The sequence below is a fragment of the Pithys albifrons genome, chromosome 11 (assembly GCF_047495875.1).
Source record: "Pithys albifrons albifrons isolate INPA30051 chromosome 11, PitAlb_v1, whole genome shotgun sequence".
NCBI lineage: Eukaryota > Metazoa > Chordata > Aves > Passeriformes > Thamnophilidae > Pithys > Pithys albifrons.
The window spans coordinates 1,531,286-1,545,797 of NC_092468.1; the positions used below are offsets into that span (position 1 = coordinate 1,531,286).

Here is a 14,512-nt window from a genome sequence, read left to right on the forward strand (position 1 = left end):
GGGGCTGTGCCAGCACCGGGGACTTTGCTGGCACCAGGGGCTTTGCTGGCACCGGGGGCTGTGCCGGCACCGGGGGCTGTGCCAACACCAGGGGCTGTGCCAGCACCGGGGCTGTGCCGGCACCGGGGGCTGTGCTGGCACCGGGGGCTTTGCCGGCACTGGGGGCTGTGCCAGCACCGGGGACTTTGCTGGCACCGGGGGCTTTGCTGGCACCGGGGGCTGTGCCAACACCAGGGGCTTTGCTGGCACCAGGGGCTTTGCCGGCACCGGGGGCTGTGCCGGCACCGGGGGCTTTGCTGGCACCAGGGGCTTTGCCAGCACCTTGGGATGTGCCAGCACCGGGGGCTGTGCCGGCACCAGGGGCTTTGCTGGCATCGGGGGCTGTGCCGGCACCAGGGGCTTTGCTGGCACTGGGGGCTGTGCCGGCACCGGGGGCTTTGCTGGCATCGGGGGCTGTGCCGGCACTGGGGGCTGTGCTGGCACCGAAGGCCGCACTGGCATCAGGGACTCTGCCACATCACCACGTTTGACCCCTGTAATTACTGTTCACCACTTTCCCTGAGCACTTCCAGAGAAAAACAACAGGAATTGTGTTTCTGGACGTGTTTGAGTTTTAGTTTGTTCAGTTTGGGGGTTTGCAGTGCCAGGTTGAGCCAGATAAATTTGCAGCCTGAAAGTCTATTTTAATGATTTTTTTGGATTTTCGTTTTGTCAGAGTCCCTTACACTTGTAATGTACTCACATCTACAGCCCTTAGTGTTAAGTCTAGAGTAGAATGGAAAGTGTAGAGCTTGGGAACAGAACAAGATTCCGTCTGTCTTCCATGAAATGGAATGTGCTGCTGATATGGACATAAAAATGCCAACAAGTATCTTCATCCTGAGAGTGTTAAAGCACTGGAACAGATGGGGATTGGTGCCTTTCCCATCCTTGGCAGTTTTCAAGATCTGACTGGACAGACCCTGAGCATCCCAGTCTGCCCCTGAGCTGGCTCTGCTTTGAGTGGGAGAGTGGGACTGGGACCAGTCTGAATGCACCTGTGGGTTTGGGTTTCTGTGCCCTTTGGCCTCTTCCGCAGAGTGCCCTAAAAATGTAAGAACTTGACATTCTGACCCTGTACCAACTGACCTGCCTCTTCCACTTATGTTCCAGTGACTGAGGGGCAGTGAGTGCAATCCTGAGGCTGGACAGGCACTTCTGAGCCTTTCAGTATAGGTCCCAAGGGCAGGGTGATCAACAGGCTTTCAGCTGGGTTCTCCAGAAGTGCAGCATCCTTGTTCCATGCTTCCCAAACGTATTCCCCTGATTTTGTGTAGTCCTCATCTTATTCTGGATAAACTGAAATGGAATAAGCCTATGTGAACACATGGTGCTTCTGTTAGCTTCTGTTCCAAATAATCATAACCAGTTCATTAAAGAGAGCCACAGATTTAATAAAGATGAAATCTGGAGACAGACTTAGTATTCTTTATTGTTAAACGAAATGCAGGTACTTAACGGCTTAATTTTGATATGTCAAAAGCAGATTAGCCTCATGTCCAGAAGCAGCATCTCAGGAAAGGCTCCAAGAAACCATCAATTTAAACATGGCTTATGTACCTTAATTTAAAAAGCATGTTCTAAGGAATTCCTAATTTATTAAAACATTTCAGGTGAGGGGGGAATCTATGAAAGCACTTACTCAAATTTGCACAGGCATGTCTTGTCCTGTGTTACCAAAGCTGTGTTTGTAAGCACAGCTTTTTTGTCTTGAGCTGCAAACCCTTCTAGCAGGCAAAGTGACCTTCAAATTTAGCGAATTTCATGCTTGTGTTTTCTCTTTGGAGCACCAAATAGTGCCACTATTAACTTTCTCAAGAAATCTACAGTTCAGTTCACTGAAGTTCAGCAAATTGCTTAGTCTCAGATTTTCAATGCCTGTATTTCTTCAGAGCTGAAGAAAATACATCAGTAAAATTAATTTCCCCTTCTGAAGGATGATCTGCAGAGCCCTGAAGTCATCCTGGGCACCCAGGGCAGTGCCAGCCCAAGAGGCCAGCAGTGCTGAGTGCCCAGAGCATGCCAGGCTGTCGGGGTGCAGCCTGGCTGGGGCTGCCCTGCTGGTGCCCAGGGGCTGAGGCTGCTCCGTGCCCACCCTGGGCCATGTGCTGCGCAAGTGGCTTCTTCCCCTGGGCACCAATCCACTCCCTTCACTTCTGGTTGGTTTGGGTGTCTGCTGACACCATTCCTGTCACACAGGAACAGGTTCTGTGGTTGTTTTGGGTTCCTGCTGACACCATTCCTGTCACACAGGCACAGGTTCTGTGGTTGGTTTGAGTTCCTGCTGACACCATTCCTGTCACATGGGCACAGGTTCTGTGGTTGGTTTGAGTTCCTGCTGACACCATTCCTGTCACATGGGCACAGGTTCTGTGGTTGGTTTGGGTTCCTGCTGACACCATTCCTGTCACATGGGCACAGGTTCTGTGTTTGTTTTGGGTTCCTGCTGACACCATTCCTGTCACACAGGCACAGGTTCTGTGTTTGTTTTGGGTTCCTGCTGACACCATTCCTGTCACACAGGCACAGGTTCTGTGGTTGGTTTGGGTTCCTGCTGACACCATTCCTGTCACACAGGCACAGGTTCTGTGGTTGGTTTGGGTTCCTGCTGACACCATTCCTGTCACATGGGCACAGGTTCTGTGGTTGGTTTGGGTTCCTGCTGACACCATTCCTGTCACATGGGCACAGGTTCTGTGTTTGTTTTGGGTTCCTGCTGACACCATTCCTGTCACATGGGCACAGGTTCTGTTTCCAACTGTTCCTCCTCACTTACAGAGGTGTGGATAGGACACTCAGCTTTTGCTTCCCTCCAGTCAAAGCCTGAGCTGTGGCTGGTGACTGCAGGGGGCTCTGCCTTGGCAGGAGAGGTTTGTCACATCTCATGGTCTCACCAGCACATCCTCTCCGCTGAGGTGGGAGCAGCTCTCTAACTCAGCACTCCCCTTCCTGTGAAATAGTCTCTGCTCTGACTTCAGCTTGGGACCCTTCCTGTGCAGTCTGGCAGCTTTGCTGTACATTACTCATTAGCTAACTCGAGTGTTTTATTGTCCTTAGGTGTTTTCAGAGGGATTCTTTCCTTTCTGAAGCCCAGAAGGGGCTCTGAGCTTTCCTGAGCATGCTGTTGTGGTGCTTGGGCACTGTGCCAAGGGGGTTTTGCTGTGACAGCAGTAGTGCCTCAGTATGTCTGTCCCTGGAATTTATGATAAGTTCCATGAACTTGGATATGTGTTCTCACTGAGAGTTACATTCCAGTTTAGAGAGGAGGCCTTGAACCTGCAAATGAAAGTCACTATGACAGTGTGGTTTGGGTTTGGTTTTCTTAATTATACTTCAGTTCACCCTGAGGTCTTATTAACACTTGCTTTAATATGTGAAGGCTGGAGCTTGGAAGCAATAGCAAAACTTCCACTGACTTGGGTTATATTTGAATTTCAGTCCTAAAAAGATATTGATGTGTCAAAACAGCATCATGCTGGGGGGTGATACAATGTTTTCCTTGTCAGTCACAGCTTCTTAGGACACCTGGTGCTCCCATTGGATCCCTCTTCAGACATGTTTGAGTTACTTACTCCCTCCTCTTCTGGTTCATTAAAAATACACTTACATGGAGTTTTGTTCATAAAGCAACGTTTAGAAAAATGAAGGAATGTTCCTAGGCATAAATTGTATTCACTGTAGTAATTTTTGATCATTTGCAGGTCCTGACAGCAAAAGAGAGAAAAACTCAGATTGATGACAGGAATAAGTTGACAGAGCATTTCATTATTGCACTTCCCATGTTGCTATCCAAGGTACTGTTCTCAGCCAAGTGACTCTCCCTGGGATTTGCAGCTCTTTAGGCTTTCTCATTTGGGTGCAGCAGTTTGCTTTCCCTTCACTGTTTCTGTGTTGTTTCAATGTGTTCCAGTACTCTGCTGATGCTGAGAAGGTGGCAAATCTCCTGCAGATCCCACAGTATTTTGATCTGGAAATCTACAGCACGGGCAGAATGGAAAAGGTACAGTGCCTTGGCTGCTCTTAGGCCTGTGAGTACCATTCCAGGCACACAGAGCTGTGCCTTCTGCAGCACATGGACACTCCAGCCCTGATTAGTGTGTTCTGAGAAGGCCTTGTGCTTTGAGTCCTGCTGCTCAGGGAAGGGGAGAGCTGAATTTCTTTTCTGATCTGCAGCATCTGGATGCCTTACTGAAACAGATCAAATTTGTTGTGGAAAAGCACGTGGAGTCAGATGTTCTGGAAGCCTGCAGCAAAACCTACAGCATCCTGTGCAGTGAGGAGTACACCATCCAGAACAGGGTTGACATAGCCCACAGCCAGCTCATCGACGAGTTTGTGGACCGATTCAACCACTCTGTGGAGGATCTGCTGCAGGAGGTTTGTTCTGTCCATTCAGATAGTGAACTACCTAAAACATGCCAGGAGAGACTGCAGGAAAACATTCCTGCTAAGCTAGGAACTTATCCATCTGAGGATGTAGTGCAGCAGCAGCTATTTCATCGTTATTTGGAGCTACTTCTCCACATAGGAAGTCCCTTACAGTGGCCATTAAGCCTACAAATCACTGGTGCTGTAAGATGAGGACTACAGGACAATCCTGCCTCTGAAAATTCAGTCAAGTATTTAAGCAGACCACATAAGAAATTAAGTGGGTAAAAGCTGATGAAAAATGCAAAGGAAGTTCCATTTACATTAATGCTTGTGGTGATTCCAGTCTTCCCAAATGGATATGCAGGCAGCAAAGTCAAAATTGGATTATGCTTTGAATAGAAGAGAGGATTTAGTAAAATATTTATAATAACCTATTAAAAGAGCTGTGGGAAGAATGAAATAAAGATACTGGTCTGAAACGTGGAAGTACCTGGGATTTAGTTGTAAGAATTTACTCTTCAAAATGCATTAGACAGAATACATTAAATCAGAATAGAAGCCTTACTCATTTTTATCTCCTTTGCATCAATTTATATTTGTGTAGCACTACTTAATCTGTTGTAATTTTCATGTTCTTTAAACATAATGTAAGGGCTGCACAGACCTTTCTCATCCCTTCTAGTTCTGCACTGCACTGTGGGGGGTGCATTTAGTTTTTCATTTACATTGAGAGAAAGGCTGCAGTTTTGGAATGACACAGTAAAGGAAATAGGCCTTTTTTCCTCTTTTTGTGTAAAGTGCCATGTGCAGGACACTGTTTCTGTGCCTCGTGCTGCTGCAGAGTGAACACAGATGTTTGTGCTGCTGCAGAGTGAGCACAGATGTTTGTGCTGCTACAGAGTGAACAGATGTTTGTGCTGCTACAGAGTGAACAGATGTTTGTGCTGCTGCAGAGTGAACAGATGTTTGTGCTGCTGCAGAGTGAACACAGATGTTTGTGCTACTGCAGAGTGAACAGATGTTTGTGCTGCTGCAGAGTGAACAGATGTTTGTGCTGCTACAGAGTGAGCAGATGTTTGTGCTGCTACAGAGTGAACACATGTTTGTGCTGCTACAGAGTGAACACAGATGTTTGTGCTACTGCAGAGTGAACAGATGTTTGTGCTGCTACAGAGTGAACAGATGTTTGTGCTGCTACAGAGTGAACAGATGTTTGTGCTGCTACAGAGTGAACACAGATGTTTGTGCTGCTACAGAGTGAACAGATGTTTGTGCTACTGCAGAGTGAACACAGATGTTTGTGCTACTGCAGAGTGAACAGATGTTTGTGCTGCTGCAGAGTGAACAGATGTTTGTGCTGCTGCAGAGTGAACACAGATGTTTGTGTTGCTGCAGAGTGAACACAGATGTTTGTGTTGCTGCAGAGTGAACAGATGTTTGTGCTGCTGCAGAGTGAGCACAGATGTTTGTGCTGCTACAGAGTGAGCACAGATGTTTGTGTTGCTGCAGAGTGAACAGATGTTTGTGCTGCTACAGAGTGAGCACAGATGTTTGTGTTGCTGCAGAGTGAACACAGATGTTTGTGTTGCTGCAGAGTGAGCACAGATGTTTGTGTTGCTGCAGTGAACACAGATGTTTGTGTTGCTGCAGTGAACACAGATGTTTGTGTTGCTGCAGGACCTCCCCAGCCCAGGGGTGCCCTCCTTCCCCAGACCCATTGGCTGTGCTGCCCAGGGGCTCCCATTTGATGTGCACCTTCTCCTGCACTCCTGAGCAGAGCCTGGAAGGGCAGTGCAGGGGTTGTGCTCCGTCTCTGCCTGTTGTGTGCCCAGGGAGTCCCTTCAGCCACACCACACTGCTGTTTGCTCTCACAGTGCTGCCTTCATGGTGTCCTTACCAGCCAGACCAAAAATCTCCCAGACAAACCTTGAGGAGCCTGTTGGTGGCACAGAGGGCTAAAGCTGGACTGGCAGCTCGAAGGTGCAGCTCAGAGCCAGCCCAGTTCTCCACTGCAGATGTGCAGCACCTGATCACAGTAACCAGTGGCCCCTCAGAGTGCCCTCCCTGTGTGCCCCTGACCCAGAGAGCCCTCTGGCCTTTGCCCCAAGGGCAGGCAGGGCACAGCAGGGAGGTGCTGGCATCCAGAAAGGACTTCCCAACAGTCCTCAGCAGAAATGGACCAGGAGAGAAAAACATTTTCCCCACAATTTTCCTGGCTTTCCTTTCCTTTTTATAACTGTTGTAGAACCAGGAAGAGGATAACATGCTTCTTCCCACTCGGTTTCCCTTCCCTTCCCTTGGCCAGCAGCTCCCCCTGTGCAGTATCCCAGAGCAGTACCCCTGAGGGATGCACTGGGAATGCTGGGCAGAGAGCAGGGACTGGGCTCGTGCAGGGACACAGCCAGTGACCCCAAAGCCCTCTTAATGTGTCCCCTTCCTTTAGTCCAGGAGGAGCAGAGGAATGTGAGGAGGCTGAGGAGCTGTGTGGGTGTTCCCTTCCATGAGAGAAGGATGAGGAATGAGGCTTTCAGAGAAAAGCTGTGTCTAAAGGTCAGATGAGAAAGGAATTAAGAGTTTCAAATCTCTAAGGAAAAGTGAGTGCATAGCTCAGATTTGGGACATAAAGATGGGGGGACAGAGCCAAGACAAAAGTAAGGGAAAGCAAGAAAGAGAATTTAAAATTATGGCCTTAGTGGTATTCTTTGTTGAGTGATACTGGTTTGAGTGATACTGGTTTGAATAATTAATTTTAATAAGTCTATTTCATCATTTTGAAGACATTTTAAATGAAACAATTTGCATACTGGTACCCAAGAAAGTATCCCACTGTTTTATGGCTTCCCACTGGGCTGATAATGAGAGAAACATTGATTGACAATTGCATCTGAAAGCAGAAAGATGTCTTGATTGTTAGGCTTTTAGATGGAAAAAGATTAACAAAATGAAATGGAGACAAATTGTTGTAAGTGGGTTTCCTGTTTCAGAAAGTTCCTAAGAAAATTTGGGTTTGGAAGTATCTTATTTCCACTTGTTTCACCAGGGGAATTTCTGCTCAGTTTGCATAAAGTGTTAGAATAATGATACTGTAGCATGTTAAAGCTGACCAATCCTTTTTGTAAAACAAGGTAGAATTCAGATTTTCTCTTGGGAATGACTTCCACTGCCAGAGGAGACTGGTTTGGATATTAACACAGTGATAATGCTGAATATTGTCAGATGATCCTGTTTGGGTTACTCAACCATTGTGGAATCCAGATACCAATCACTGGAGAATCTGGAGTGAGTTTTAGTATCAGCATAACCCCCCAGAGCTGCAGCTCCTCTCCTGGAGCTGAGCTCTCTCCATGCGTTTCCTTTGCTTTGCAGGGAGAGGAGGCTGATGATGACGACATCTACAACGTGCTCTCCACTCTCAAGAGGTTAACCTCCTTCCACAAGTAAGTGGCTTTTTCCCTCCAAAATTTGCTCTGATACTTTTCTCCTTCCAGTGAGCATCAGTCATGTCAGGAGTCAAGAAATGGGATCACGTGGCGTGAAACATGAAATGGAGATGGCTGGGTGATGGGTGGTGTTGGTCAGCAAAACTGCTTGGGTTAGTCTTGGTCCTTGCTTAACTAATGCCACCACTTTGGCAGGTTTGATCTGCAAGTGGCACACCCCCCTTGCACTAAATGCTTGTACACCTCTGAGTATCTTACTGAAAGTCCTGCTCCCCTGGACACCCATCTCTGGCACCAAGGCTGTGCTGGGAGCCTCAGCACAGGAGAGCCCTGCAGGGAGTGTGTCACAGTGCCTTTGAGTCCTCAAAATGATAAAATTAATTAGCAGTAGTAATAACAATAATTACCAGTTTATGGTGAGAGCCTGGCAGGTGGGTTTTCTTCCTGCAGTGAAATTGTTGGCCAAGTTTAACTGTGAAGATTGCACAGAAACTCCTTCCCTGAGCACAAAGCAGCTCCCCAGGCTCCTGCTGCTCTCAGAGCTCTGGGCACCCCCACAACCTGCAGAACAACCTGGAGAACTTCACTTGAACCGTGAATTTTGGAGCACAAAGACCTGCCCTTCCCCTCGATCAGCTGCAGGAAGTGTTTGCCCCAGGGCAGCCTGGAAAAATTCCCTGTGCAGGTGTCTGGGAGCCACAAACCATTTCTCCCTTGTCACAGGGTGTGAGAGGACCTTCCTTCGCCACCTCTTTTGTGCAACTTGTTTTCAGTGATTTCATTTCTCTCTCTGTGCTTGGTTTTCACTGCCCCTGAATTCTGCCTTTGCCTCACTGCCTGAAATGATTCTGAAACCATTTCTACTCTTTGTTTCCGTTCAACAGGAGTCCCACAAAGATCATTAAATCGTTACTAATTGCCACAGTGCAGCAGACAGACACATGTGCCAATTAGGCTTTTAGTCTCCTGGTAACACTCTGGAGCCACTTCTGCCTTTCCTGAGAGGGCTGATGGAAGCTCCAGTTCCCATCCAGGAGGGAAGCACAAATATTGGGGCTTTTCTGAGGGGCTCCCACGTATGTTTTTTCCCTCAGGGTTCCAAATCTATACCGAGTTAATTCAGATCATAAAGTCTTGTGGAGTAACACACACATCAGGGTCAGGGATATCTACTTTCACCTCACAAAACAGGGAAGAACAAAGAATCAGAGCTGAAAAGCAGCTAATGTGTCATTCCTCAGCTGGCTTGTTACTTGTGATCATAGTTCAGTGGGAATTTCTAATTAATATCTGCTTGCCTATAAAGAAGTGATGAAATCTTTTCATTACTGTGGTGAGTATGTGATGTGATTTCGTTGTGAAAGGAAGCAGTTACACCATCCAAGACAGTTTCTGCTGATCCTAAGCTCTGAGATTGGGATCTTCAGTTCAGAACTCACTTGGAGCACTCTGGCCTCAAAGCACAGGGGCTGTTCCTGATCCTGTCCTTGTCTGTCAGCAACTGGGGGCCAATAGTAATTAAATCAGTGGAGAAGCTGAAATCACAGCTAACAACTGGTACCTTTGAGATCTTCTAAATGTGCACTGATAAAGGAGCTGCTGGGGCTTCAAAAAGAGAGTCCCTGTTTCCTTCCAGTGAGAGAAACTCCAGTGGACTGAATTGAGAAACAATCAAATCCAGTAGAACAGAACAAAATCCTTCCCTTTATTCAGCACTGGAAACATGGGGGATAATTCCACCAAAGACATGTTCAGTGTAACTTTTGTGTTTCCAGGTTTATATACTTAGTTACAGCTGAAACCGCCTCCCCAGAGTTAAGCAGGATATTTTGAGTGACTCTGATGGACTGCTCTTATCTCTGTAGCCCTGTATTTCCTTTTAACTAGACAATGTTACAGCTCCAGGCCTTTAATCTAGACAGGTTTTCTGATTTATTTCTTACAGTGTAGCTTCTAATCTAAACAGGGTTTTGGTTTATTTCTTAAAATTCATCTTACAGCTCCAGGGTTAAATTCCTCTTTGTCTAAAGCTCTTGGTTAAGATAACTGACAAACTTGGCTACAAGCTAAAATCAAAAATTAATATAAAATACAAAGTTCATACAAGTCTGATGAAAAATTGGTAAAGACCATATGAGTTTATGGAGAAGGGATAACATCCATTTTCTTGAGGGGTTCCTGTGTCAGTTCCTTGTCTGTGCTTCTGCTTCCTTGGTAGCTGCTGCTGCTTCACACTTTAGGGAAAAAAAGCCCAGCAAGGTGGAACATACATGGGAAGGGATTATGAGAAAAGCCTTCCAGAGCTAAAGCTCCTGTGCTGAAATTTCCCAAGCCTGAGCTAATCCTCTTTCTGAGAGAGTCGTGTCAACAAAGGGCTCCCAGCACACTTTTTAATTCTTGTCTTTTCATCAAACAAGAATACAAGAATACATTTTCTTGAGGTCTTCTGAATGGAACCACTGGAGTATCCACTTGGGTTTTTTTGCCAGAATCTCACAGATACTCAGAGCATTTTCCTCTGTCCTTAAGTACATGGAGGCAATTTTTCTATACTGACTGTGGCCCAATTCAACTGTAAGAGCTGTCCAGGTGAAAACAGGATGGGTGTCAGTATGTGTGAGCAGCCAGGGCACCTCCCACACAGGTGAATCGTGGTCAGATCAGCAGAGCCTCTCTCCCTCCTTTGAAAACCATTTACTTAACTTTTTGTTGCAGTAGTGGCCCGGTGCATCCTTCAGACTCAAAAGTTTATTATATCCAGAAGAAGTAGAAATGAGGATAAATGAAACCTCACCAGAGAAATGGGACTGTCCAGCAGAGCTGTTCAAAGCCCAGGGTGCAGCTCCTTTGGGGCTCTTCAAAAGGTGCAGCAGTTTTGTGTGTGGAGAGATCACCTCTGCAAACAGAAACTTTTCTAAGCTGCTTCTTGGCCTGCTTTGAGAAACACTGTGGGACTGGGGCCTTTACCTCTCCTGCCACCCAGCAGCAACCCTGAGAAGGAGTTTGTGGCTGCATTAATTACCCTTATACAAGTGTGCTGTGCAGAGAGTTCATCTCCTCCCTACAAAAGTCCCATGAAGTAAAAGGCTCAAAAAGCACAGTTTCTGCTCCTGGCCTGGTGGGAGCTGCCTGTGCAGCTGCTGAGGTGGCTCGGCTGTGCAGACCCCACAGCCCTGGCTGGGCTGTGCCAGGCTGGGCTGTGCCCTGAGGGCTGTACCCTGAGGGCTGTGCCAGGCTGGGCTGTGCCAGGCTGGTCTGTGCCAGGCTGAGCTGTGCCCTGAGGGCTGTACCCTGTGCCTGGCTGGGCTGTGCCAGACTGGGCAATGCCAGGCTGGGCTGTGCCAGGCTGGGCTGTGCCCTGTGCCTGGCTAGGCTGTGCCAGGCTGGGCTGTGCCCTGAGGGCTGTGCCCTGTGCCTGGCTGGGCTGTGCCAGGCTGGTCTGTGCCAGGCTGAGCTGTGCCCTGAGGGCTGTGCTCTGTGCCCTGAGGGCTGTGCCCTGTGCCTGGCTGGGCTGTGCCCTGAGGGCTGTGCCCTGTGCCTGGCTGGGCTGTGCCAGGCTGGTCTGTGCCAGGCTGAGCTGTGCCCTGAGGGCTGTGCTCTGTGCTCTGTGCCCTGAGGGCTGTGCCCTGTGCCTGGCTGGGCTGTGCCCTGTGGGCTGTGCTCTGTGCTCTGTGCCCTGAGGGCTGTGCCCTGTGCCTGGCTGGGCTGTGCCCTGAGGGCTGTGCTCTGTGCTCTGTGCCCTGAGGGCTGTGCCCTGTGCCTGGCTGGGCTGTGCCCTGTGGGCTGTGCCAGGCTGGGCTGTGCCCTGTGGGGGGTGAGCACACAGCTCACTCCCTGCTCTCCTCTCCTTGCAGTGCCCACGACCTCACCAAGTGGGACCTGTTCAGTAACTGCTACCGATTGCTGCGGACTGGAATCGAGCACGGAGCGATGCCAGAACAGGTACAGCACCTGCCTTGCAGCAGCTGCCTTCCAGCCCAAGGGTTTGAGCATTAATGCCCTGCACTTTGGGTATTTAGGGTGAACAGGGAGTTTTGAATGAACTCTATTTTGTAGTCGGGCACTGCCAAAGAGGTGAAAATTCTTGGATTGTTGAGCTTCTTCTCTCACCCTGCTCATAGGGAACAGCTGATGTTCCTGGCTGTGAACAGCCATGCACAAGCCATGGTATTTGCAGTGAAACCCAGCACTGTAAACCTTGGGTGCAATTGGAATTATCACACATGATTACTGTGCTTTGAAGGGAAGATGGAAGCTTATGAAAACCAGGAAAGAAGAACGAAGTATTGGAGTTCTTGTAGTAAACAGATCTGGGGCTTTGTTTCCTCTTGGTTTGGTCTGAGTTTCTCACAGATGAGCACAGGAACCATCTCATATTCTCCTAGGATTCCATTTTAAACTTCAGAATTCCTACTGCAGCATTTAAGCCCATTTTCAGTTACAATCTGATTTCAGTTAGAAGGCAATTGTTAGTCCTAACTCAGCTTGACTTAGAAAATAAATATTCTCATGAAATCCCACGTGTTTTGGAAAAGGACCCTGCTGAGCAGGCACTGCCCCATGGCCCGTGGAGGTCCTGGTTGTAAGCTCAGGCAGAAAGTCCTGAAGTCTGAACTCTACTCAGTATTTCTTCCCCCAGTCCACTCTAAGGAATTTGCAGCTTTTAGCCCCTAATAGAGATCTGAAATCCACAAGACACTGTGGATGCTTTTATGAGCACAAGGAATATGGGCCTGGTCTTCTCCATGAGACAAGTTGTATTTTCTTCCTTTTTTTAGCAATTGGGCTGCATGTTCATTTGACTGTGGGACAGATTTCTGGGCTGTTTTAGTAGTGAAGCCAGAATGGAGATAGGTAGGGGTTGGGTTGTCCCCCTGTCCTGCTGCAGCATCACCTCTTGCTGTGCTCCAGTGCAGTTTCCTGTTGCTTCCCAGCGTTTACACAGTGGGTTTGCACCTGTAGTGGGCTGGTTTCTTACTGCACTAAACTGACTAAGGAAATCAAAAAGTACTCCCTGAGAGCTGCTCCTGTCTCTTGGCCCCAAAATGCATTATAAATGTACCAAGTGCTGTGGTGCTGCCAACACTGGATTCTGTGTGTCCCTCCTGTTGCAGATCGTTGTGCAGGCACTGCAGTGTTCCCACTACTCCATTCTCTGGCAGCTGGTGAAGATCACTGAAGGCTCCCCTTCCAAAGTAAGTGGGCACTTGGTCATACAGATTCTACTGGTGAAGCACAAATGGCCTAAAGGGTTGTTGGCCCTGATTCCCTGTAACTCCACCCACTGCACCATCCTTTTATCTTCTGTAACACATGTCAGTGTTGATGTTCTGATCTGTTCATATTTCAGGATCTGTTGAACATCATGTGTATGTCTAAGCTGTACAAACAGTCTTTATCAGGATTTTATAGCAGCTGATTTTATATTTTTATTGCTGAGGATAATTAATGCCCTGTATTGCAAGTCCAGCAGTTTGCCTGAGTGGAAGTGGTGTTTGCCACACTGATGGGCAGTTGTAAGCAATACTGGAGAGCTGCAGAGCACAGGTGGCTTGGTATCTCTGTGTAGGTACCTTGCTTACCTCATAGTTGCATCTTTTATGTAAAAATGTCCAGGTACTGGCAGTAATAATTGCTAATAAAAAGGAAGTGCCCACAAATATAACACAGCCAGGACAGTGTGACATGTTAGACTGAGCTTCTCCAGGGCCATTCCATCCTCTTTTCTCCATCAGAGGCCAACAGCCTGTCTTTTTAGAGCTTTTTTAAGAGTAATTCCTCAAATTAAAATGGTGTGAGAACTGAAGTAATAATTGTACTTCCCCATCAGCATCAAAAAGCAAAAGTTCTACTAAGTGCTACTAAAACAAGCATTTTATGCACATAAAAGTGTTAAAAATGCATTATAAATTCTTGGAGTTGTTTTGAATGCTGAAGTACATTGACATTTAAAAGTAGCTACTATAAGAAAGAATAATTTGTATTCTTTATTCTGACTTTCCTTCCCATTTCCACCTCAGCCTCTTTTGGGAGTAGCAGGGCCCATCCTGCCTTGCTCTGGGTGCCAGTGCCAGGACACAGAGCCTTCAGAGAGGCTCTCCCCTCCCTTCCCTGCATTCCTCCAGCTTTTTGAACTAAAAGCAGTAAATGGCTGCAGCACAGCACAGATGGTGCACAGGGAGAGTTGTCAGCATTGCTGGAAAAAGTCTCATGTTTTCTTATGTCTAAATTCTAGCAAAAGATTTGTACTTACCCTAACCTGCAGCTGGGACTGCCATAGAGCATCTCTGGGCACAGGGCATGGGCACAGGCTGTGCATTCTGGTGCCAGAGCTTTGCTGGGGCTCCTTGCACTGGGACCAGCATGGGCCAGTCACACTGGGAGAGAAAAAAGCCTTTACTGGTTTCAGTGCCTGGGTTTTGCTTGTGGACAAGTTTAGTGCCACTGCCTGGCTTTGCCTGCTTTTTCCAAACAGCTGCATTTGTGTGAGAAGTGGTTTCCTGAGGTGAGTGCAGAGTGGCCTCCATCTTTCATGTATTTCTAACACTGTTCTGATTCATATTATACATAACAGAGCTCACAGCAACAAGCTCTGAAGGGTCCTCAGGAATGGCCCTTCAAGGTACAGTTCTGCCTCTGGAATGCCCACGAAAATGGGGTTA

General features: G+C 47.8%; 1 protein-coding gene across 6 annotated transcripts in view; it reads left to right on the forward strand.

Annotated features, from left to right (window-relative positions):
* STAG1 (STAG1 cohesin complex component) overlaps positions 1 to 14,512 on the forward strand; it is a 194,606-nt gene that overhangs the window by 156,089 nt on the left and 24,005 nt on the right. For all 6 annotated transcript variants that reach the window (XM_071566923.1, XM_071566920.1, XM_071566924.1 and 3 more), the window contains 6 exons: positions 3,741 to 3,833; positions 3,950 to 4,039; positions 4,213 to 4,416; positions 7,777 to 7,847; positions 11,705 to 11,792; positions 12,965 to 13,045. In XM_071566923.1, coding sequence (XP_071423024.1) covers positions 3,741 to 3,833; positions 3,950 to 4,039; positions 4,213 to 4,416; positions 7,777 to 7,847; positions 11,705 to 11,792; positions 12,965 to 13,045 — 627 coding nt within the window. The remainder of the gene's footprint in view (positions 1 to 3,740; positions 3,834 to 3,949; positions 4,040 to 4,212; positions 4,417 to 7,776; positions 7,848 to 11,704; positions 11,793 to 12,964; positions 13,046 to 14,512) is intronic.